Source organism: Salvia splendens, chromosome 17 (genome assembly GCF_004379255.2).
Source record: "Salvia splendens isolate huo1 chromosome 17, SspV2, whole genome shotgun sequence".
NCBI classification, from domain to species: Eukaryota; Viridiplantae; Streptophyta; class Magnoliopsida; order Lamiales; family Lamiaceae; genus Salvia; species Salvia splendens.
The window spans coordinates 13,649,075-13,672,178 of record NC_056048.1 but is presented as its reverse complement, the minus strand read 5'-3'; the positions used below and the strand labels follow the sequence as shown (position 1 = coordinate 13,672,178).

Here is a 23,104-nt window from a genome sequence, read left to right as displayed (position 1 = left end):
TCTTACAATTATAAGTAAAGTTTCTTAAGCTAGTTTATGTTTACCATTGTCCCACAGTAACAACAAAGAAGGGAGAGAATATGCCATTATAAAAGGAAGAAAAATGGAACAAAGTTTTAGATCAATCCGTTGATTCGATGATTGGTTGTATCTAAGTTCAACTCTCGAGAACGGCAAGCTTAGTAAAAAAAGTTAAGTAAATTCGGGCTGGGTATTCGGTCGATTAACCGACCATATTTTAGCCCCAAAACAAGAACCGGAACCAAAAAAATTGGTTAGTTCGGCTAAAACTGACAGGTTAAAAAATAGAAATCGAATTTACTTAAATTTTTTTACTAAGCTTGCCGTTCTCGTGAGTTGAACTTAGATACAACCAATCATCAAATCAACGGATTGATATAAAACTTTGTTCCATTTTTCTTCCTTTTATAATGGCATATTTTCTCCCTTCTTTGTTGTTGCTGTGGGACAATGGTAAACATAAACTAGCTTAAGAAACTTTACTTATAATTGTAAAAATTTTGCCTAAATGATTTTTTCTATATAATTATTTAATAGCTACTATATAGGAATTTGTAAAAATATTTAACAATCGTAAATTTGTAATTTATTAATCTCAGGCTAAATTTGTAATTGACAAAGAAGCCTATTGAAATTTATTTAATCTCAATTTTATATCTACTGTACTATTTTTACACAAAGTAAATAGAAAAGGAAATTTTGAAAAATGAAAAGGAAATTAACAAGCACGGCTGAAATTATTTGCCAACATATCATAAAATAAAATAAAAATAAATTTATAAAATAAAATAAATATACTTTTATAAAGTATTGTATAAAGCAATAGTGGTAATCTATTAGTAGGTAGTAGTAGTAGTATTATTTAAATTAAATATAGGGGGCAATTTTTCTATAAAGGAGGTGAACAATTAAAAATAAAATTGAAGGAGAATTAGCAGATACGCACATCAACACAACCTATCTTCCTTCCTCTTTTTTGCGCCGACACTTCCATCCTTCTCGCCTCTCGATCTTTTGAGCCGACACCATGGTATGTCACGCTTGTTCCTCATAAGATTTTCTTATTTTTTAATCAAACTACTACTTGTCTGGCTCATCAATGCAATTGATTTGGAGTTTTTTTCCTGATTAAATTACTACAATAGATTCATGATTCTTGCGCTAATTTCATGGTTCCTGTTCTTCTTTTTCCCTCCGGCCTGAACCCTCATTAGGGTTAATTTTATTGTCCTGAACCCTAGTTTATGAAAGGGAAATTTAATAATATATTGTTATTTGAGTAATTAATATTTTGGGTTGGTTTTCATTCAGCAGCATATGGGGGGTGGTCTAGGTCTACGCTTCATTATGTTGAAGTACACGCCTCTGAGTATGAACTACTGTTGTATTGACGAGGTGGAATTGAAGGATGATACTGAACGTAATCTAGAAGAATTAGAATTTAAAGGAAATTGTTTGCATCAGGGCATTCCAGTTAGCCCTGGAATTGTTTGTGTCAGTGATACCATGTACATGTTCGGAGGTGTCATCTACTCGGTCCCACAGCCCGTTTTAAGTAAACAAATGACGTTGACAAACTGCTTGTCATATGCACCACTTCCGAGTGATTCTTCTCCTGTGACTTGGACTCGTAGCCCCACTGGTATGAGTGTAGACCGAGTCAACCCCATGGTAGCCCCATTACACGATGGCAGGATATTCATCTGTGGTGGCACTTATATAAGAAGTAGTTGGGCTGAGGTCTACGACCCGAAGACATGCCAGTTCCTCAGTCTGCAATTGCCTATGAGCGTGGCTAAGATTCCCATACCAATATCTTGCTTTCAGTACACCAATGAATTGGTACTGATATACTATGATGCCTGGTTTTACAATCAAGACGAATACGAAGGCAGAGCCCGCATGTCCTGCAACATTGAAGGATACGAACCAACACTCCTCCAGTACAATTTGGTATCAAACTATTGGCAAGTCTTTGCAAGGGAATTACCTGAGCCATACCTTGACCCGTATAAGAGGAACCTCGTCTATGTGGGTGGAGACATTCTATTCATGATGGACTACTCATATAGCTGGTTGGTCTACAATCTGTCCTCAAAGAAGGTGGGAAACGTGGAGGTGGAGCTTCCGGATGCGGCTGTGATTGAAGCTTTCTATGTCGGCAACACTCATACCACACACACTAGTTGGGTCTTCTATGTATTCCTTCGTCATAAGGTTAATTATATAACTGGTGGTGTTCGATATGCCAAGGTCGAAGTTGTGCAAGGCAAGGACGGGGATTACATTGCTACTGTGCAGATGAACGGTGTCCTGAGAGTGCCTCTCTTTTCAGATATGTATATGTAAGTAAGGCCCTTGTTCATTGTAGTATTTTGAATTTATTTTGTAATTGATTGGAGATGCTTATTTTTTCTATGCAGGTTTGGTTTCAAAGCAAGGTCTAAGAGAGATGCGGAGGAACAACTGCCGGAGAAGAAAGGGAAAGAGAAGATGATGAGAATTGAGTGAAAGCCTACTGCTGGGAACTATATATGTACTTTTGTTGGAGACTTATTTTCGCGTTGTTTAAATCAGAGAATGAATAATTATGTGTCTCAATGATCATGAGCAAACTCAATTATGATAAGAATATGACTCTCTTTGAATTTGAAATTAACTGTTGAGTGAAAAAGAAAATTTGATTGCTATGTCCTTAATATGCGTTTTGTTTGTGCCGAGTTTCTTTTCGGCACAGAAAAAATACAATTCTACTACTGATATTTTCATAAAAGATACCACATAGAGCTGAGTAAATTTGGGTTTACCCTCTCTTCATTAATATGTGTAAAACATAAAAACTGCAAACAAAACAAACAGATTTAACTAATTTCAAATTTCATTTTATAATTTGTTTTTACAAAATCTTATAACTATACCTTCAAACTGTAACACTGAGTTCATAACACAAATTTGTGTAGTGGAATAAAAAGCTTCTCAATTTAGTAGGCTGATACCTGTTTTGCCATATATTTAGGATATTAGGGTTGGGTATTTGGTCGGTTAACCGACCATATTTTAGCCCCAAAACAAGAACCGGAACCGGAACAAAAAAAAATAGGTTAGTTCGGTTAAAACCGACAGGTTAAAAAATAGAAATCGAATTTACTTAAAAGTTTTTACTAAGCTTGCCGTTCTCGAGAGTTGAACTTAGATACAACCAATCATCGAATCAACGGATTGATCTAAAAATTTGTTCCATTTTTCTTCCTTTTATAATGGCATATTCTCTCTCTTCTTTGTTGTTACTGTGGGACAATGGTAAACATAAACTAGCTTAAGAAACTTTACTTATAATTGTAAAATTTTGGCTGTATATAATTATTTAATAGCTACTATATAGGAACTTGTAAAAATATTTAAAAGTTGTAAATTTGTAATTTATTAATCTCGGCTAAATTTGTAATTGACAAAGAAGCCTATTGAGATTTATTTAATCTCAATTTTATATCTACTGTACTAATATTTACACAAAGAAAATAGAAAAGGAAATTTTAAAAATGAAAAGGATATTAACAAGCAGGGCTGAAATTATTTGCCAACATATCATAAAATAAAATAAAAATAAACTTATAAAGTATTGTTAAAGCAATCGTGTTAATCTATTGGTAGGTAGTAGTAGTATTATTTAAATTAAATATAGGGGGCAATTTTTCTATAAAAGGAGGTGAACACTTAAAATTTGTGTAGTTGAATAATAAGCTTCTCAATTTGGTAGGCTGATTCCTGTTTTGCCATATATTTAGGATATTAGGGCTGGGTATTCGGTCGGTTAACCGACCATATTTTAGCCCCAAAACAAGAACCGGAACCGGAACCAAAAAAAATCGGGTAGTTCGGTTAAAACCGACAGGTTAAAAAATAGAAATCGAATTTACTTAAAAAATTTTAATAAGCTTGCCGTTCTAGAGAGTTGAACTTAGATACAACCAATCATCGAATCAACGGATTGATCTAAAACTTTGTTCCATTTTTCTTCCTTTTATAATGGCATATTCTCTCCATTCTTTGTTTTGTTACTGTGGGACAATGGTAAACATAAACTAGCTTAAGAAACTTTACTTATAATTGTAAAAATTTTGGCTGTGTATAATTATTTAATAGCTACTATATAGGAACTTGTAAAAATATTTAACAGTTGTAAATTTGTAATTTATTAATCTCGGCTAAATTTGTAATTGACAAAGAAGACTATTGAGATTTATTTAATCTCAATTTTATATCTACTGTACTAATATTTACACAAAGAAAATAGAAAAGGAAATTTTAAAAATGAAAAGGAAATTAACAAGCAGGGCTGAAATTATTTGCCAACATATCATAAAATAAAATAAAAATAAACTTATAAAGTATTGTATAAAGCAATCGTGTTAATCTATTAGTAGGTAGTACTAGTATTATTTAAATTAAATATAGGGGGCATTTTTTCTATAAAAGGAGGTGAACACTTAAAATTTGTGTAGTTGAATAATAAGCTTCTCAATTTGGTAGGTTGATTCCTGTTTTGCCATATATTTAGGATATTAGGACTGGTTATTCGGTCGGTTAACCGACCATATTTTAGCCCCAAAACAAGAACCGGAACCGGAACAAAAAAAATCGGTTAGTTCGGTTAAAACCGACAGGTTAAAAAATAGAAATCAAATTTACTTAAAATTTTTTACTAAGCTTGCAGTTCTCTCTCATGATTTTCTTCGAGAATTCATGAACCTCATCGATTTTCCCCCTTAGCTTCTTCTCCTTCCCCAAACCTAGGGCGCGATTGATCTTTCAGAGAAAATGAATGTTCGAATTGAACCTCTCGTTGATCAAATTGAGAGTGTAATCAAACACCGACGAATTGCAGCTATCAACCGCCGTAACAGTTGAGGAATCGCCGGAATTTACCCGCAAGCTCTCAAAAAACGCGTATGTCATTGTCTCATCCGCCTTGGAGAAATTGAGCAAATCATCCACCGTAAAATGGACGGCATTATTGTTGTTGCCATTATCCACCTACGAGAATTCAGCATAATCAGCCACGAAGTACTCCATTACTGAAATTACAGATTAAAAAAATCACAGTTTCTCTGTGAAAAACGAAGAGTAACGGTGGAGAGAGGAAAAGGAGAGAGAGGAATGGTGTGTTGAAAGTGAAGGAGAGAATGCTGAAATTACCATTATACCCTTTCATAATTAATTAATTCTAAAATAAATTTTATGTGGCAAATTCTGGACGATGTATCTCAATTCTCAATTAGGCTAAAAAATCTCAATTGATCACAACCCATCATGATAGTAATTTATTAAATAATGTACCTCGACTATTTTGATCACAACCATCCAATTTAAGGATCCAATGATTGTGATCTGCTTGAAGCTTAATACTAAAGAGTTGTGATGACCCTAATACAACCCGTAATACATATATATACACTTTACCAACAATTTAAGTAACAATTTAGAGTAAACACTGGAGGAATATATCCTTGATATATATCCGTATTTTGATTTATCAAACGAATGGATTTTTTTTTTATTTACTTGATACATATATATCCATTTTTTAACGTTATTTTCAAAAAATAATAATTATTTTTTATCCCAAAATCATCTATAAATACCCACATTAATCATCCATTCTATACATCAAACTATCTCTCATTCATACTCGTCTCATAATTTTTCATAGAACTCACACATTCATCTTCCTCTCTTCACTCAAACGCTCTCTCTAAGTTCAAAAATGGATCCGAACAATGTTGACCCGATCCTTGCGGAAGCGGAGCGCAAACAAGACTACTATCGACAATACTATGCCGCGTACGAAGCCTATGCAGCCGCCGCCGCCCCACCTCCTCGACCATCGAGATCAATACGCCGCTACATCCCTCGTGATCGGGAGGGAGCTCACCAAAGGCTCGTGAACGACTATTTTTCCGACCAACCATGGTTCCCTGGCGGATTACTTCCGTCGCCGTTTCTGCATGTCTAAACGCTTGTTAGAAAAAATTCGAGCTCACAAAGTAAATTCCTTTATATATTTACCTAATTCATCTTAAATATTTAACAACCGAGTCCATTATATGCAAATCCACTCCTTATTGCCTAACCACAGAACCATACTAAATTAAGGCTTTTAAATCTAGTTTTTTATGGATGAGATGCACAAATTTATAAATAATTTTCATCTTCATCACGGGCCTATTTTAATTCATCCGAAGTCAAATAAGTCATACTAACATGTTACAAAGATTTAACTTCATTCCATAATATATTACTTCATTCCAATATGTTTTTACTTCATTCCAATAGGATCATTACTTCGTTCCAGTACGTAAATGCGGTTTCGCCGTCACGTACCGTTCTTTCTCTCTACAATGTCTATCACTACCGCCACAACGCTGATTTTGTGTAATAAACGCATGAATGATGTGATAAATTATTTGAATGAAGTATGTGTAGAAGCATTTGAAGTCCTACTGGAATTAAGTAAAAAACTTATCCAATGAAGTAATGACGTTTCTGAATAAAGTAATAAATCCACATGAATAAATTGCATTTTTTAAAGTGAATAAAGTAAAAACTCAGGTCAATGAATTCGAATGAAGCATATGTTGAATCATTTCAAAACCTACTAGAAGCAAGTAAAAACATGATGTAGTTTCAAGGTATTACCTACAGAATGAAGTAATAAACCTAATACAATTAAGTAAAATGGTCTTGTAATGAAGACCGAAATTTTTATACACAGCAGCATCTCATGAAAAACCTAGATCTAATGGCTCTAATTTGGTCTCTAGTTCGGTCTTTAAAAATGGTTCGACATTGATCACAACTCTTTCCAAGTGACCTTGTAGGGAGCCATTTGAGAAGCTTAATCTACCATCTGTGACTGTCGGCCATTTTAACCCCCTCCACTTACACACTCTTTCAACTCAAATCAATCCAAGGTGATTCTTCTTTTTAATATTAAACATATTTTCCTATAGTTTTCAATGTTTAGATATATATAATAAATTTGCAAATTTTTTTTGGAGAAGCACAGTGTTGTCAAAATGGCGCTCGGGTCGCCCGGGTCGAGACCGTCATCGCCCCAACATGGGTGGGTTGATCGAGGTACGGGGTCGCCGCCGGGTCGCGATACAGGTAATTCCTAAACCTTTATTCTCTGAATCTTTTCCTTTTTAATGCTGATTTGTTTTTACTAAAATAAAAATAAGTATAAAAGTAAAACTTACCTAGATTTTCTCAAATCTTTCACACTCTTGTTATGATTTTCTCTAATCTCAGCAGTAGCACACGTTTTTCTCCTCTCTAATCTCAGCAGTCAACATACGTTTTTTCCTCAGATCTCTCACAATTTTATTCTAATTTTCAAAAATCTCAACACACGTTTTTTCTACTTCTCCTTTGTTTCTCAAGCTCAATTATATCTATATATATATGCATGAACCACATCAAGCTTTTCAAACCCTAAATTCATCCTCTTCATTCCTAAACAAATATACAGAGCCACCCTTCATCTATTCCTTCCTTTGTTTAATCAAGGTATTGTTCTAACTTTATCTCTATTCACATGAATTACGTCTACATTTATATTATTTGATATATTATAAACATTAGAGTAATATATTTATTTGATTTAATATTAAAAAGCAAAAAAATTAGCCTAGATTAGTGGGTCTCTCGATCCAGTCGACTCGTCGACCCCGCGACCCGAATTTTCACCTTATCGACCTGGTGTGACCCTCGACCCTAACAACACTAGAGGAGCATGACAAAACGGAATTCATTTTTTGCCATGAATATTTTCTGGGTTGGGATATTTCAGTTTCTCGAATTGTTTTTCGTCTCATTCTCTTCCACTTACTCACCATCTCGTTCTGCATCTGCTTTACACAGCCATCATTTGCTACCACTTGTCGCCGTTCGGCTGGCCGTATCATATTATCTTCTTCATCTCTGCAAAACACACGAAAACCAGTCAAAAGAAGAAAAAAAAACATCTTTTTAATTTTCTCTGTCTCACCTCCATTGCTCCTTTCTTGACTGCTGTCTCTTTATCTCTACTGTATATCCGTGGAGTTTAAGTCGTTGCGTAGTTGTTGAATGTTTCAGATCTCTAGTTAATTTACTTATATTAGTGTGTTGTTTGTTAATTATGGAGCCTAAAATATCTCCTACCATGTTTAGGATTTGTTTCATTGAAGTATATTTCCTTGTGATAGATTTATTCCTTAAAAGATATTTCCTTATGGAATATGTTTCCTAGTTTGACTAGAATTAGGGCTCTCTAGTTACTTATAAATAGAGGTGCTCCCTCATTGTTAAATCATCCTGAAATTATATAGTGAAATCCCTGGCTTGGCATCGCCCCCAGACGTAGATACACATTGTATCGAACTGGGTAAACAACTTCTTGTGTTCATTCTCTTTCATATTCGTGATTGCATGTGCTTATTTCCCAACAACTGGTATCAGAGCCTAGGGTTTAAGAGGCAGAAATCACGATGGGGATCGACGAGAAAATTGCTGTAGAGAAGTTCGATGGATCTGATTTCGGATTTTGGAAGATGCAGATTGAGGATTACCTGTACGGTAAAGATCTCTGGAAGCCTTTAAACACCAAACCCGAAAAGATGGAACATGAGGAGTGGGAGCTGCTGGACAGAAAAGCGATGAGCGCGATTAGGCTATCGTTGTCCAAGGATGTGGCTTATCACACGACTGCAGCAAAGTCGACAAAGGAGATGATAAAGATCTTGGAGGGCATGTATCAGAAACCATCAACGACAAACAAGGTACATCTGATTAGACGATTATTTAATTTTAGAATGCAAGAGGGAAAGCTGGTGCAACAACATCTCAACGAGTTCAACATGATTACTTCGCAACTGAACTCGGTTAATATAAAATTCGATGATGAAATTCGTTCCCTGATTTTGCTATCGTCTCTACCTGAGAGTTGGGCTGGCACAGTGACAGCAGTTACTGCTGCAGAGACAAAACTAACAGTTGACAGAGTAAGAGATCTGATGATTGGTGAGGAAGTTCGCCGGAGAGAATCAGGATCTTCTACTTCGGGATCAGCACTGAATACAGAACAGAGAGGCAGATCGAAGGGAAAGTAAAATCGTGGAAGATCAAATTCCAGAGGAAGGAGTCAATCCAAGAAGGATTTGGATAAAGTTAAATGCTGGAATTGTGATGAGTTTGGGCATTTTAGAAATCAATGTGAGGCACCGAAGAAGTATAAGAATAAGGATCAGAAGGACAAGAAGACAGCAAACGCTACCATGTCTGATGACGATGGCGAGGCGTTGGTCTTGAGCGTCAGTAGTCCGATGGAATCGTGGGTATTGGATTCTGGGGCGTCGTTTCACTCCTGCAGCAATGTGGAGATAATGGAAGACTACGTTTCTGGCGATTTTGGGAAGGTACATCTGGCTGATGACGAGCCCTTAGATATCGTGGGAAAGGGAAACGTGAAGGTAGTGACGTCCAATGGATCCGTAATAAAAATGAATGGAGTCAGACACATTCCTGGATTGCAGAGAAGTTTGATTTCGATTGGGCAGCTTGATGCAGAAGGGTACACCGTGACGTTTGGCTGCAACAATTGGAAGATTACCAAGGGAGCTATGATAGTAGCTCGAGGTAAGAAGGAGGGTACGTTGTATACCACAACTAACTCCAAAGATTGCATTGATATTGCAAGTGAGGCAAATAATGCAGATTTGTGGCACTGTCGTCTTGGCCACATGAGCGAGAAATGGATGAAAATAATGTGCTCAAGAGGTTTACTGCCTGGCTTGAAAACTGTTGAAGTTGGCCTGTGCGAGGATTGCGTGTTTGGGAAACAGAAAAGGGTGAGTTTCTCAAGAGGAGGCAGAAAATTGAAGACACAGAAGTTGGAGATGGTCCACACTGATCTATGGGGACCAGCACCTGTGAAGTCCCTAGGAGGCTCTGAATATTATATGACTTTCATCGACGACTCTACTCGAAAGCTATGGGTTTATTTTCTGAAGAGTAAATCCGATGCGTTTGACGCTTTCAGGAAATGGGAGCAAGGAGAGTCAGAATGCTGAAGAGGTGCTTGAAGAAGAACCAAGCACTCCACCACCGACTATTCCGCTGCCTAAATCGACTAGAGAGCGACGTGCACATGATAGGTACTCGCCCTCTAATTTCTATTTGTTACTTACTGATGGTGGTGAGCCCGAGTGTTATGCAGAGGCAGGAGAAGGCCCTGATAAACGAAGGTGAAAAATTGCCATGGATGACGAGTTTGCCTCTCTTCTCCTAAATGGCACATGGGAGCTTGTGGAACTTCCTAAAGGGAAAAAGGCATTGCATTGCAAGTGGGTCTATCGAATCAAAGGTGAAGCTGATGGTAGCAAGCGCTAAAAAGCTAGGCTGGTTGTCAAGGGATTTGAGCAACGATACGGTATTGATTATACAGATGTGTTCACTCCTGTTGTGAAACTAACTACTATTCGTTTAGTGTTGAGTATGGTAGTTGCAGAAAATCTATTGTTACATCAGATGGATGTAAAGACGGCATTCCTTCATGGTGATTTGGAGGATGAGTTGTACATGACACAGCCTGAAGGATTCATAGTAAAAGGAATGGAAAACCTTGCATGCAAGTTGAAGAAGAGCTTGTATGGTTTAAAGCAAGCTCCAAAGCAGTGGTACAAGAAGTTTGATGGATTCATGATGGAGATTGGCTATAAAAGATGCTACGCTGACCATTGTTGTTACTACAAGAGGTTTGACAAGAGCTATCTTATTCTGTTATTATATGTTGATGATATGTTGATCGCAGGAGGTGATCAAAAGGAGATGGATAAGTTGAAAAGGCAATTGTCTGAACGATTCTCCATGAAAGATCTTGGAGAGGCTAATCAAATTTTGGGCATGAGAATCGAGCGTGACAAGGCGGCAGGAAAATTGTATCTTTCGCAAGCTGCTTACATTGGTAAGGTTTTGGAAAGATTCAACATGGATAATTCGAAGCCAGTAAGTGTGCCTTTGGGCAGTCACTTTAAGCTGTCGAAGAAGGAATCGCCGAGTACAAAAGAAGAACGTGCTGAAATGAAGAAAATTCCTTATGCTTAAGCAATTGGCAGTATTATGTATGCAATGGTGTGTACGAGGCCTGATATTGCACAAGCAGTGGGAGTAGTGAGCCGGTTCATGGGTGATCCGGGCAAGCAACATTGGGAAGCAGTTAAATGGATCCTTCGATACTTGAGAGGTACTACAGAAAGTGTCTTATGTTTCAATGGCAAGAATGTCGAGCTGGCAGGTTATGTGGATGCAGACTTGGCGTCCAATGATCTTGATGGGAGAAGAAGCACAACCGGGTATGTATTTACTTATGGTGGTACTGCTATTTCATGGACTTCTAAGTTGCAGAAGACTGTTGCTTTGTCTACTACGGAGGCTGAATATGTAGCTGCGACAGAGGCAAGCAAGGTGTTGTTGCAGAGTTTATTAGATGAACTTGGGAAGGAGAACAAGGGTAGCATACTCTACAGTGATAGTCAGAGTGTTATTTTCTTGGCGAAGAATCCAGCGTTTCATTCTAGGACAAAGCATGTGGAGTTGAAGTATCATTACATCCGACACCTAGTGGAGATGAAAATCCTGCAACTTGTGAAGATACTTGGAAGTGAGAATCCTGCAGACATGTTTACTAAGGTGGTGACCTTAGAGAAATTGAAGCTATGCATAGCTTCAATTGGCCTTGGAACTTGAAGAGAAGGTTAGGCGATGCTAAGCGGATGAAGGGATGAGATCACGAGGAAATGGTTGTTTAGGAGTTGTTAGTCTCCAAGTGGGAGATTGTTAATTATGGAGCCTAAAATATCTCCTACCATGTTTAGGATTTGTTTCCTTGAAGTATATTTCCTTGTGATAGATTTATTCCTTAAAAGATATTTCCTTATGGAATATGTTTCCTAGTTTGACTAGAATTAGGGCTCTCTAGTTACTTATAAATAGAGGTGCTCCCTCATTGTTAAATCATCCTGAAATTATATAGTGAAATCTCTGGCTTGGCATCGCCCCCAGACGTAGATACACATTGTATCGAACTGGGTAAACAACTTCTTGTGTTCATTCTCTTTCATATTCGTGATTGCCTGTGTTTATTTCCCAACATTGTTGGATTCTGTCTATTTTTTTATTTTGATTTCTCTTTCTTCGTGTCTGCATATCCCCACATTTCACTCCAGTCCTGTTTTATTTCATCATCCGGTAAATTGAAATTTAATATCTTATGAAAGCATAAGTAATAGGAGTACTATAACTAACAAGTCACTCGCTTTCTTTCTAAACTTTCTCGATCAAGAGAAATTCAATTCAATGCAGATTGAAGAACAAAGTCATCTGTTTACTTTAGGCCGTTCACGGAAGTTTCGTTCAGAGTGCAGTATGAACTGGTGGAAGATTCCTACTACAAATCTTTCATGGCAGCCATAACTGACATGTCATCTAGCTGGTTGGTCTACAATCTGTCCTCAAAGAAGGTGGGAAACGTGGAGGTGGAGCTTCCGGATACGGATGTGATTGAAGCTTTCTATGTCGGCAACACTCATACCACAAGCACTAGTTGGGTCTTCTACGTATGCCTTCGTCATATGGTTAATTATACGACTAGTGGTGTTCGATATGCCAAGGTCGAAGTTGTGCAAGGCAAGGACGGGGATTACATTGCTACTGTGCAGATGAATGGTGTCCTGAGAGTGCGTCCCTTTTCAGATATGCATATGTAAGTAAGGCCCTTGTTCATTGTAGTATTTTGAATTTATTTTGTAATTGATTGGAGATGCTTGTTTTTTGTATGCAGGTTTGGTTTCAAAGCAAGGTCTAAGAGAGATGCGGAGGAACAACCACTGGAGAAGAAAGGGAAAGAGAAGATGATGAGAATTGAGTGAAAGCCTGCTGCTGGGAACTATATATGTACAGACTTATTTTCGTGTTGTTTAAATCAGAGAATGAATAATTATGTGTCTCAATGATCAAGAGCAAACTCAATTATGATAAGAATATGACTCTCTTTGAATTTGAAATTAACTATTGAGTGAAAAAGAAAATTTGATTGCTATGTCCTTAATATACGTTTTGTTTGTGCTGAGTTTCTTTTCGGCACAGAAAAAATACAATTCTACTACTCATATTTTCATAAAAGATACCACATAGAGAGCTGAGTAAATTTTGGTTTACCCTCTCTTCATTAATATGTAACAAAGAAACTGTAAAACATAAAAACTGCAAACAAAACAAACAGATTTAACTAATTTCAAATTTCATTTTATAATTTGTTTTTACAAAATCTTATAACTATACCTTCAAACTGCGCCTAGATAATACAGTAAAACCTAAAAGTATAGATCATAAACATTGCCTATACCTCTACATCTATGATGTTCATCTCCGGCTGCCAATGGCTGGAGACGAATATATATATGTATGACACGCTATATCTATACGACACTATGATCTTTCTGTGCATCTGGCGGAATTTCATCACATCCTTGAACCGTTTCATCATCGCGACTTCTAAACTAATATAATCCGGGAATTGTCCTTCATACACAACTATGTCAACCTTACCTCTCGTGGAGAGCTTCTCTACCGATGGTGCTGCGGCTGATGCTGAGCTCCAGTCATCAACTCCAATAAGTCCACCATCAAAGTAGCCAACTTTGTGCTCAATCCTTGGTTTCTTTTCTGTCTTCGTTTTTGGATGGTGTAGCGATGCTTGAGGAGACACTCCGGTTGCTTCAAAAGCAGGACAGGTATAGGTGTGTTTCTTCTGGCACTGCAAGTTCAGAGACATAATAACTAGCGCGTGAACAGAGGAATGTTTCAAAATCCAGCACTCTAGCTTCAGGATCAGCGTGCAGCATATGGGGTGAGGGGCTTTATAACAGGTACATAGATTCTTCAAAAATAGTTCGACAACTCATCTAATCTAATGATTCAATTAACACAGAGGATATCTTCTGGAAAAGGATGTTTAGGAGACAAAACGGATAGCAGAAAAACTATATCGGAAACTGATGAAATAAGCTAAGGTTGCCATTCCTATGTTTGGTGAAAAGAAAACGCCTTTTGTAGATTAGCAAAACCTAATATAATTATATCATTCAAAACTTGAGAGTGAAGAAGCCAAAGCCAAGACGAACAAATACCTCATTGCCATCCGCACAATAGCCTCTGAGGAAATTTTCACAAACACTTGAATCAGGATTGACATGCACATGTCTATAAGGACAATTGTCATTGGAGCACAAACCTGTAAAAACAAGAATGAGATACTAGGCTGTTGGTCTTAATCTGACAGGACCAAAATATGCAGCACTCAGCACCTTTCAGAAAATATGAGCAACCTTGCATCCTCTCAGGGATAACCTACATCACAAATAGTGTCATTGCATAAATATACAGTGATACCATACACTGAGAGTCATACGACAAAAATCACTTATTACCTTGTGGGTCGATATGCAGTTGACATTGGTGCATGAACCAGCCAGGAATTTTGTACAGACTACTACTTTAGAGGGATCATGGATGCATAGACACTTGCCATCATCCTTGTTGCACTTTCCAAATCTAGTGAAGAACTGGCAATATTTACTCTTTCTGGCCAATCGCAACCGAGCAGTTAGCAAACTCCAGCGAACTTTCACGCTTGCAAGGACACGAACACGTATCTTTGGATCTCTAATCAGCTGGTTACCATTTCCAATTCGAACATATATAAATAAAATGCAAGGTATCAAAAGACCACCAAAATATGCTCAAACTCAAAGTCTGTCTCTGTAATTGAATCTCCATTGCTAGTAAAAGTTTTGTTTCATTTATTAAGGAATTCTTCAATAAATCGCGCAAGATTACAGAAGCAGAGTCATGCAAGAGAACTTATTCTTCATTGCCAATCAATAATCTCTTGGGAATATAAGATCTCTTAACATTCTTTTTAGATTGAGGAGCAACTGATGACGATGATTCTTTGTCTGTTGGATATGCATGATTAGACGAGATCAGATAATTAGATTTCAACAGGTAATGACAACAGAGATGATCTTATTATTGTGACACGCAAACAAAATTAGCTCTCATATTCAATGACATAAGAACCAAAAACCATAGATATATAAATCTCCAGAGGCAGATCAGAGTAGTCACTTCAAGTTACTGTAAATTTGGCATGCAAATGCAAGAGAACTCAGACATATCATGCCTATAAATCAGGATGAAATCGACACTGAACACAGAGGAACAGAACTCCATTTATAAAAAATCAAACACACAAATATTTTCATGACATAACAGCAAATATATTTGCGAAAATAGAAAAAAAGGAAGGCTGAGTATTCTACACAATAATAAGGTAAATGACAAATTGGCCAACACAAATGACACAGAAACTAATGAGCAGGCTTATAAAGCCACCTGTGATCCTCTGAAGAGTCCTCCTTGTTGGATCCATTTTGTAGCGATCTGAACCAATACGAAATATTCGTTCACCTGTTTATTTGATCCAAAAATGCAGTGTTATATACACCGAGGGAGTTTTAAATTGATGCTGTATATATAGCTAACATTCACAATAATTAACAAGTATTTTACATATTGTATACTATATCTTTGCTTATCTATAGGCATATATTTTCAACATACTTCACATTTGAAATGCCACACCAAACACCAGGATTGCAGAGCGGCGTACCTGGACGCAGCTACATTAAGAACCCACTTACGAGAAACATGATTTCTGCTCTTTGAAGCAATGTGAACAGCACCCTTTTCTTCCTTTTTCCTCTTCTCAGCAGCAGCAACAGCTCTTGTAGCTTCCTATTAATAAAGCATGTATAACATGCTCACTTGCATAATTGAAGCTGTATATCAATGAGTACTTGAGCTCAACAAACCTCATTGGCTTTCCTCGAGCTCCTTTCAATTGACTTTGACCACTTTAAACTAAGAGAATATCCATGACTTGATTTAGTGTAAATTGCACCTCTCTTTCTTGACACCAGCAGCTTTTGGCTACACAACTCAGACAAAGACACAGAGAGACATGCAACAAATGCATCATTAGTTAAGTCCAACCAGCTCAGAAAGAAGAGAAAAGGCATTGCAGTTGCAGCAGTGAACAAGAGAGATGCAAGACATAAACACATACCTGATGTTAGAATGAGACAGGTTTATACCCTGTATAAAACTTCTCCAATAACCAGCTTTTTTAGTAGAAAACAAATGCGGCCAGACTTTCCGAGGTCTCAATGAATTCTTATGCTTTTCTGAAGACTGTGTATCATGTAATTTCCACACAAATGAAAATTTTGATGATCTGCTAGTCTTGGCAAGACCAGATTGCCTCCTAGTAGGAATTTTAGGAATAATTGAGTGAGGCACCAGTCCAGACTCAGTAGCATCTTCATTCCCTCTTTTGACATGATTTTCTTGTGACGCTCTTAAAAGCTGGTTTTCCCTACTTTTGTAGTAACCACCAGATAATCGTGATTGTGTACTATCCACCCCTAATATAGACATATCATCAGAATTAGAAGTCGCAACCAACTGATAAGATCTCCTCATGACATAGATAACCTTCTTCCCAGGATTCCCTTCTACGGCTGTACTTGGGCTATCTGAGACAACGACAGAATCAGTTCCACATTCAGGGCCCGGAGAATACTTTATCCTCTCCTCCATGACATCTAAATTTTTAGATGGAAAATCATTGCTGTGAGGATTACTGACGGGCAAAGGCTCCTCCAAGTTGCAAGTACTGCAACTTAATGAGTTCCGATTACGATTTTGGGTCATTGCTTTTGTCATTTCAGAAGTCTTTACCTTCACTGTTCTTTTCAGAGTTAATGAATCAGCATCACCAAGTCTTGTACTCAGATTCCAGGTCATTCTTTATAGTATTGGTGCAAGGACTTGGCTGATAAACTGAGCAGCTTGAACCAGGGAATCCATGTGAAGCGTCATTTGATTGGGAATCTTTCCTCAATAGACTATTTCCTTTCCGTATGTATGAGCTCTGTATAGGTCCGGCTGCCTTTGTTGCATTACTCTGAGGAACAGGAGGTTTTACTTTACTGAAGCAGTGGAGTCAACAGTTCGACACCACGTCCTTGATTTTGTAGCATGAGAAGGATACAATTTTTTCGTATTACTAAAACTTGAAGGATGCTGCACAGGAAAAACTTTAGTAACGGCATAAGGAACCTGGTCCTTACTCCAAGTAAGTTTACCATGTACTGGATAACGTTTCTTGACAACTTGACTGGTATTCTGAAGTAGAGATTGTGGAGCGACAGGATTAGTTTGTGATTTGTTCACAGCTCCCAAGAGAATTGGTACTTGGATCAGCAAACACATTCTTTTTGTTGGATATTTTGTCACTCCGACAAATCATTTCAGTATCTGATAGGCAGGCAGTGTTTCTGGAAATGCATGAATCCGAGTAAACTTGCAGCCCTTCAGGAGAAGACATGCAAGATCGCATGTCAAAGCTAGATGCTAACGATTCATCTCCAGAATCAGAAGCACTGGGACCATTTCTGTAAGAACACGATATGCCACTAGTAATTAAAGCCAGATCATCAATCCCTAGTAATCTGTATCCATCTACCAGAATCTCTTCCCGATTTGCAGCATTTAAGTCTTCACCTCGTGCATCTGGGGTTCGACATGGTGAGATGGTTGTGGGTGCTGATGAAGTATTCCCACTTGGCTCAGCTCCCAATTCAGATGGCCTGGTGGGATGCTGCTCAAGAATTAGCGGATCACTGAACCCATCTGCAATTGTATAATCTTCAGAAAGAGATTAAATACACGATCTTGGGCTGGAAAGTTTCTGCTTCTTCTGGGAGCCTTGGGGTGAGCCATTTGCAGTAACACGAACCTCTAGGTCTGAATTTTGTACTTCAGATGGGCCTTCTTGTAAGCAATTAACCTCCTTGCATCTGTCTTTCTCACCAACAAAGTCACCATCCATTGCAAGGCAAACAGCTCGTGATTCCACCATCAGTGAATCTAACTGTTTCGACATTCACATTGGTCTTCGTACTAGAAACACCTATCTGATCACCTCTATGTTCCCTCTTCCTGGTAACCTTGGATGAGTTCGCAACAGGTACACAAGTTTCACTGTCACTTATCACCTTGGAGGATGAATTATCAATGGATACACAAGTTTCTCTGCCACTTATCATCTCGGGAGATACTTCAATAGAGTAAACATTATGTGGGGGAACAGTTCCCATATTATCTGGAAAAGATGCTTCAAATTCAGGTAAAGTCTCCTTATTATTCGCCGAAAGTATGCAGGAATGTCAAAAGCAACATTTGGACAATCTGTAAAAGCTAAACTTCTGAAATGCTTTGCATCTAAGATAACTTGGGGCGTATCAGCATGGTTTGGGAGAAAGTCCTTTGAGTTAGCATCTTTAAATCTGACATCAGAGATGATAGCATCCCCTTTAATTTGCATTGCCTCACCCATATTAGGATGTTAGCTAACTTCATCTTCCATATCTCTACCATATTTAGTATATTGGCTTATTTGCACCCCTATCTGCATCACATATAAAAGCTTTATCTTGTACATGTTTGTTTGAAATCCTGATTGAAGACCAGACTGTCTCCACAACCAGCTTTCTCTTGAGGTGAAAAGTTGTCCTGTGTGACCCCATCAGCTCTCAACTGGTGCGGATCCTCAGTAGTAGTTACCAATCCTCCAGAACACTTAGTCATTACATCATGGACCACATATGACGAAGCAGGTCTTGTGTTCAAAGTGTTCCTTCTCCGCTCCAGCCCATGTCTTTTGTTCATATTGCTCCTTTTCCTTTTCATTTTAGGAACCAAGGGTTGACAAGCATCAACTTCGATGGCATGATTATCTCTTTCCATCTGTGGATCAGCTCCAAGCAAAGGGTTCTTTGTTGCTCCTATATCAATATGTTCTTGTGAAGCTTCCTGCGGATCAAATTGGAAATCTGAAACAATATCCTGTTTGGCGGCAGGCAAAGCAGACACATCACACCCTCTTCTTTCTTCCACTGAATTTGACCTTACACTTAATTCAGTAGTTGGATGATGAATAGCATTTGACTTAAATGATATAGAAAGCTCCATAGGACTCTGCTCCCTCTCTCTGTTAACTTCCATTCTTGTCTGCATCTTCGCAGATCCTTTTTCCTTGACCTTGAAACTACCTCTACTGGAGTCGTTTGCTAAGTGTTGAGATTTAAAACCTCCAATGTGCCTGCTGCGAACTTTTCCTTGTTGAGTCCTAAGTAATGTATTCTTTTTCTGCAATCTCTTCTTCTTATCAGGCCAAGTCAACTCCCCATTACTAACATTACAAACCCCAGCCCCTAACCTACCACTAAATCTACCCAAACTCGGATTGTCGTCGGCAAATTCTGGTTTCCTGTTCCCCAACTCCACCCGAAATCTGATCATCCTCAGAATATTATGGTTGCTTGTTTCCAAGTCGAGACAAAACCCCTACCAAACCTTAGATCATTCTGAGGAAGTTCTAGTTGCCTGTTTCCCAGTCGAGACAAAACTCCAGCAGACCTGCTATGTTCCCGTCTCATCTCATCATCATCCATCTGAATATACACCTTGTCTCCCAGATTGTTCATACCACTATCCCATCTCCTCTCATCAAAACTATGTTCCCTGTACAAGTCACGACTCCAGTCATTCATACCAGTATCCAATCTCCTCTCATCATAATCACGCTCCCTGTACAAGTCACGACTTCGATCATTCATACTAGTATCCTTCCATCTCCCCTCATCATAATCACGCTCCATGATCATTCATACTAGTATCCTTCCATCTCCCCTCATCATAATCATGCTCCATATACAAGTCACGGTTCCGATCATTCATACCAGTATCCTTCCACCTCCTCTCATCATAATCACGCTCCCTATACAAGTCACGACTCCGATCATTCATACCAGTATCCTTCCATCTCCTCTCATCAAAATCACGCTCCCTGTACAAGTCACGATTTCGCTCATACATGCCACTATCCCACCCCCTCTCATCATATTCCCTCCTTCTGTCCAATTCAGAACCCCAATCACGAAGTCCACTATCCCATATCCTGCCATCATCCCTCTTTCTACAGCTCAAAACTCTCAGGAATTACATCACGATATCTATCAATAATCCCTCTATTAGTCTCCGGAGCCCTACTATGAGCTCTCTGATACGTGATATGCAATAGGAATAAGCGCGAAGGATGGAGACTTAAATAATGTGGTGCATGGGTGCATGCAACACAAGAGAATAGAGGAGCAAATCAGCCATGTGCGCGGAGCGTGAGAGAATATAGTTAGTTAGATTGTTGTGATGTTGTCATTTGTGTGCATGCAGCGTATATAAGCTGCCTTTCCCATTTTGTAAGGCTTCATTGTTATGAATTAATGCAAAATATATGTTCCCCCTCTTCCTCTCATAGTGCACTACGCATAGGTACTCTCTCGGTCGCCGTTCCTATCACCGGCGGCCCTGACTTCGTACCAAGTGGTATCATCCTTCACGATCCGGCTTCCGCAACGGTTGACACGCATTCTGGCGACGCGCGTCGGATGGAGGAGATGTTAGCGAAGGCAATGGCTGATCTGACGGCCAAACTGACAGATGCTGATCGCCGGCGAGAGGATCTGGATAGGCAGCGTGATCAAGCCGACGCTACCCGCGATCTCCACTTCAAGGAGCTTCGGGAGAAATTTCTAGCGCTTATGCTCTTGCTAGGCTTCAAGAGATGTCTAACCCTACGACAGAGGGGTTCTCTCCAGCACACAATTCGGGTCCAGGTTCTCAAACCTGCAATCTGTTTCCTCACGCCATACATCCAATTTGTCAAATATCTCCAGTAAGCGATCCAGTTTGTTGTTCATCGACTCATCATGCTGCGGTTCATCCGAGAATCGAGCCTCCAATTCATTGTCATCAGGCGGCGGCCGGTTTAAACCCCCACCATCGCGACGGCCAGCGGGAAACTAACGGTGCGACTAACCGTTCAGGAATGTGTCGGGACGGGAGGAACCCCAAACCACTTTCCCGTTGTTGTGAAAACGTGACATGAGTACATAGGTGAAAGCATGTTGCATCCTTTTTCTATTATCAGAGTAATAACCACAAGACGAACTCCAATCGATCACCACCTCCATGATTTGATGCAACTTAACCCAAAATCAAATACACAAATCGATAGCAAGACAGAATAGGAACTTCATTGATGATAGTTGAAACAGAGTACTACACATAAATGGAACTACAATGTAATTGGAAACGAAAGATATAATGACGAGGACTACAATCACTCAAGGAAGAAGGATAAAATGAACACGATACATTCAACGGAGAATCACCGGATCACCGGATTCTCACGATGACCACAGCTCGCAAGCTCACACAATTTTCATGCCTCGAGTTGTTATTCTCTCCTCCTACTTATAGCCAGTTGCTCTTTCTATTCCCTCTCCTATTTCTCTCTTTTGGTAGTTGGATAGTAGCTGCTCCACGTGTCCTTAATATTCGCTGACGTGGCATACCCTCTCTTCTCAAATTATGATCGTAACATTCCATCCCCCATAAGATTCCTTGTCCGCAAGGAATCCGCGAACCAAGCCTCTCATGTTTCATCTTTACAGTTGGCTTGGGAAACCAAATCGACACCAACCAATCAATGTCACTAAGCTGACACGGCTTCTTCATCACGCTGCTGCTGCCAGTGCTCTTCCCAACAGCCACGGTCTCATGACTAGCAGCCTCGAGAATGGGAATGGAAGACTCTTGCTGGAAGAGCAGCAAAGCAAAAAGATAGTTGTCTTTATTTTCATTCATTCTCCCAACGATCATGAACTAGAGGTCTCGGTATCCACCCAACCCTTGATAGTGAACCCCATTGTGATGGTTCAGTGCCACTCTTATCCAAAGCAGTCGAAACCTCTTCAGAGACCTCCTTATACGCCTTCCCCAAGTCAGTGGTCTCTTCTTCTTAGCCGACTCTACTAGCAAACATCGTAAGCTTCATCTTCACCTTTGGCTTAGGAAATCTAACTAAAAACCCCTTCAAATTCCTTATCACACTCAAAATGGCAATCAACTCCCTCGATGGGGCATTTCGTCTAGCATTTGCTAGAAGTTCAGTTTCCTTTCTATGATCTAGCCTCTCCACAGCCCTTGCATCAACACCAAATCTCAGCCCAAAATGAACAATGGTTCTCTGTTGCCACATCGCTGTACTCTCCACATCAAGATCAAATTGTTTCCCCAGCTTACCACCAATCACTTCATTATGTTGAGTATGCAGGTGAGCACCTCTAGTCATGCCACCAATTTTCGAGACCTTACAACTATCAACTGGAACATCCATGAGCTTCATCTTCACTGTGAGCTTTGTAGATAAAACAGGTAACCACTTCAATGAAAGGTAATTGTTGCTATTGAAGGCTAAAATCAACATAATCTTTACTGCCAAACTTGCACTAAAGTTGGCATAATAAGTCTCCTCCTTGTCAACTAACCTCGCAGGATTAACATCAAAAGATTCATTCACATCAACATCAAAATGAATAGAAGAGCTCTTGGAATTTCCAATTCCTCTTTCACAAAAATTCAGGTCTTCTTTCACAAGATGGAACAGAGACACATCCACCAAATCACAAGTTTCGAAAACCCCATTCTCTTTCTTCAATTCCACTAGCTCCCTGAGATCATCTCTCAAATTTGGCAATGTCTTCTTCCAATGGACAGTTAGATTATCAACACTATCCTTAGCAATGCCTAATTTCATTTCATATTTATCATTTTCCCATTCCTCCATTCTCACAAAACTACTTTGTATATCACGATCACACCATAGAACATCGGTCATTGTCAACTCTTGGAGCTTAGAGAGAGCATAAGCATCATATTCTCCATCACATAACCAACCTAACACCTCCAATACTACCACATAAATCCTGTCCTTCCCGGCTTTAGCCAATACCCA

General features: G+C 38.8%; 3 protein-coding genes across 6 annotated transcripts; 2 read left to right on the top strand and 1 right to left on the bottom strand.

The window, feature by feature from the left end:
- The first annotated feature begins 910 nt into the window (after positions 1–910).
- Positions 911–2,711, top strand: LOC121774876. Of its 2 annotated transcripts, none has more exons than XM_042171768.1 (3): positions 911–1,051; positions 1,333–2,366; positions 2,445–2,711. In XM_042171768.1, the coding sequence occupies exons 1-3, from the start codon at positions 1,049–1,051 to the stop codon at positions 2,530–2,532; spliced, it is 1,125 nt and encodes a 374-aa protein (XP_042027702.1). In that variant the 5' UTR covers positions 911–1,048; the 3' UTR covers positions 2,533–2,711. The 2 variants fall into 2 exon arrangements, with proteins under 2 accessions (XP_042027702.1, XP_042027703.1); XM_042171769.1 differs by having other exon boundaries at positions 932–1,051; positions 1,336–2,366.
- Positions 2,712–6,893: 4,182 nt separating this feature from the next.
- Positions 6,894–13,168, top strand: LOC121774885. 3 transcript variants are annotated; one of them, XM_042171791.1, is made up of 3 exons: positions 6,894–6,992; positions 12,404–12,823; positions 12,902–13,168. In XM_042171791.1, the coding sequence occupies exons 2-3, from the start codon at positions 12,522–12,524 to the stop codon at positions 12,987–12,989; spliced, it is 390 nt and encodes a 129-aa protein (XP_042027725.1). In that variant the 5' UTR covers positions 6,894–6,992; positions 12,404–12,521; the 3' UTR covers positions 12,990–13,168. The 3 variants fall into 3 exon arrangements, with proteins under 3 accessions (XP_042027725.1, XP_042027726.1, XP_042027723.1); XM_042171792.1 differs by having other exon boundaries at positions 6,916–6,992; positions 12,424–12,823; XM_042171789.1 differs by lacking the exon at positions 6,894–6,992 and having other exon boundaries at positions 12,195–12,823.
- Positions 13,169–13,459: 291 nt separating this feature from the next.
- Positions 13,460–15,211, bottom strand: LOC121774334 (zinc finger CCCH domain-containing protein 7-like). The gene is made up of 6 exons (XM_042171226.1): positions 15,202–15,211; positions 14,987–15,077; positions 14,550–14,820; positions 14,427–14,469; positions 14,250–14,353; positions 13,460–13,876 (listed from the first exon to the last, which is right to left on the bottom strand). Exons 1-6 carry the CDS (start codon positions 15,209–15,211, stop codon positions 13,460–13,462), a joined length of 936 nt encoding a protein of 311 aa, XP_042027160.1.
- Between the last annotated feature and the right edge of the window lie 7,893 nt (positions 15,212–23,104).

What these genes read in the sequence shown, in the direction of transcription:
- LOC121774876 (XM_042171768.1), top strand. An exon ending in CTCTTTTCAGATATGTATAT is followed by an intron (nt 2,367 to 2,444) that starts GTAAGTAAGGCC and finishes TTTTCTATGCAG; the next exon opens with GTTTGGTTTCAAAGCAAGGT.
- LOC121774885 (XM_042171791.1), top strand. Translation starts at nt 12,522, where the DNA reads ATGGCAGCCATAACTGACATGTCATCTAGCTGGTTGGTCTACAATCTG. An exon ending in CCCTTTTCAGATATGCATAT is followed by an intron (nt 12,824 to 12,901) that starts GTAAGTAAGGCC and finishes TTTTGTATGCAG; the next exon opens with GTTTGGTTTCAAAGCAAGGT.
- LOC121774334 (XM_042171226.1), bottom strand. An exon ending in TTATTGATTGGCAATGAAGA is followed by an intron (nt 14,821 to 14,986) that starts ATAAGTTCTCTT and finishes CATTTTATTTAT; the next exon opens with ATATGTTCGAATTGGAAATG. An exon ending in TTGCTCATATTTTCTGAAAG is followed by an intron (nt 14,354 to 14,426) that starts GTGCTGAGTGCT and finishes TTGTTTTTACAG; the next exon opens with GTTTGTGCTCCAATGACAAT.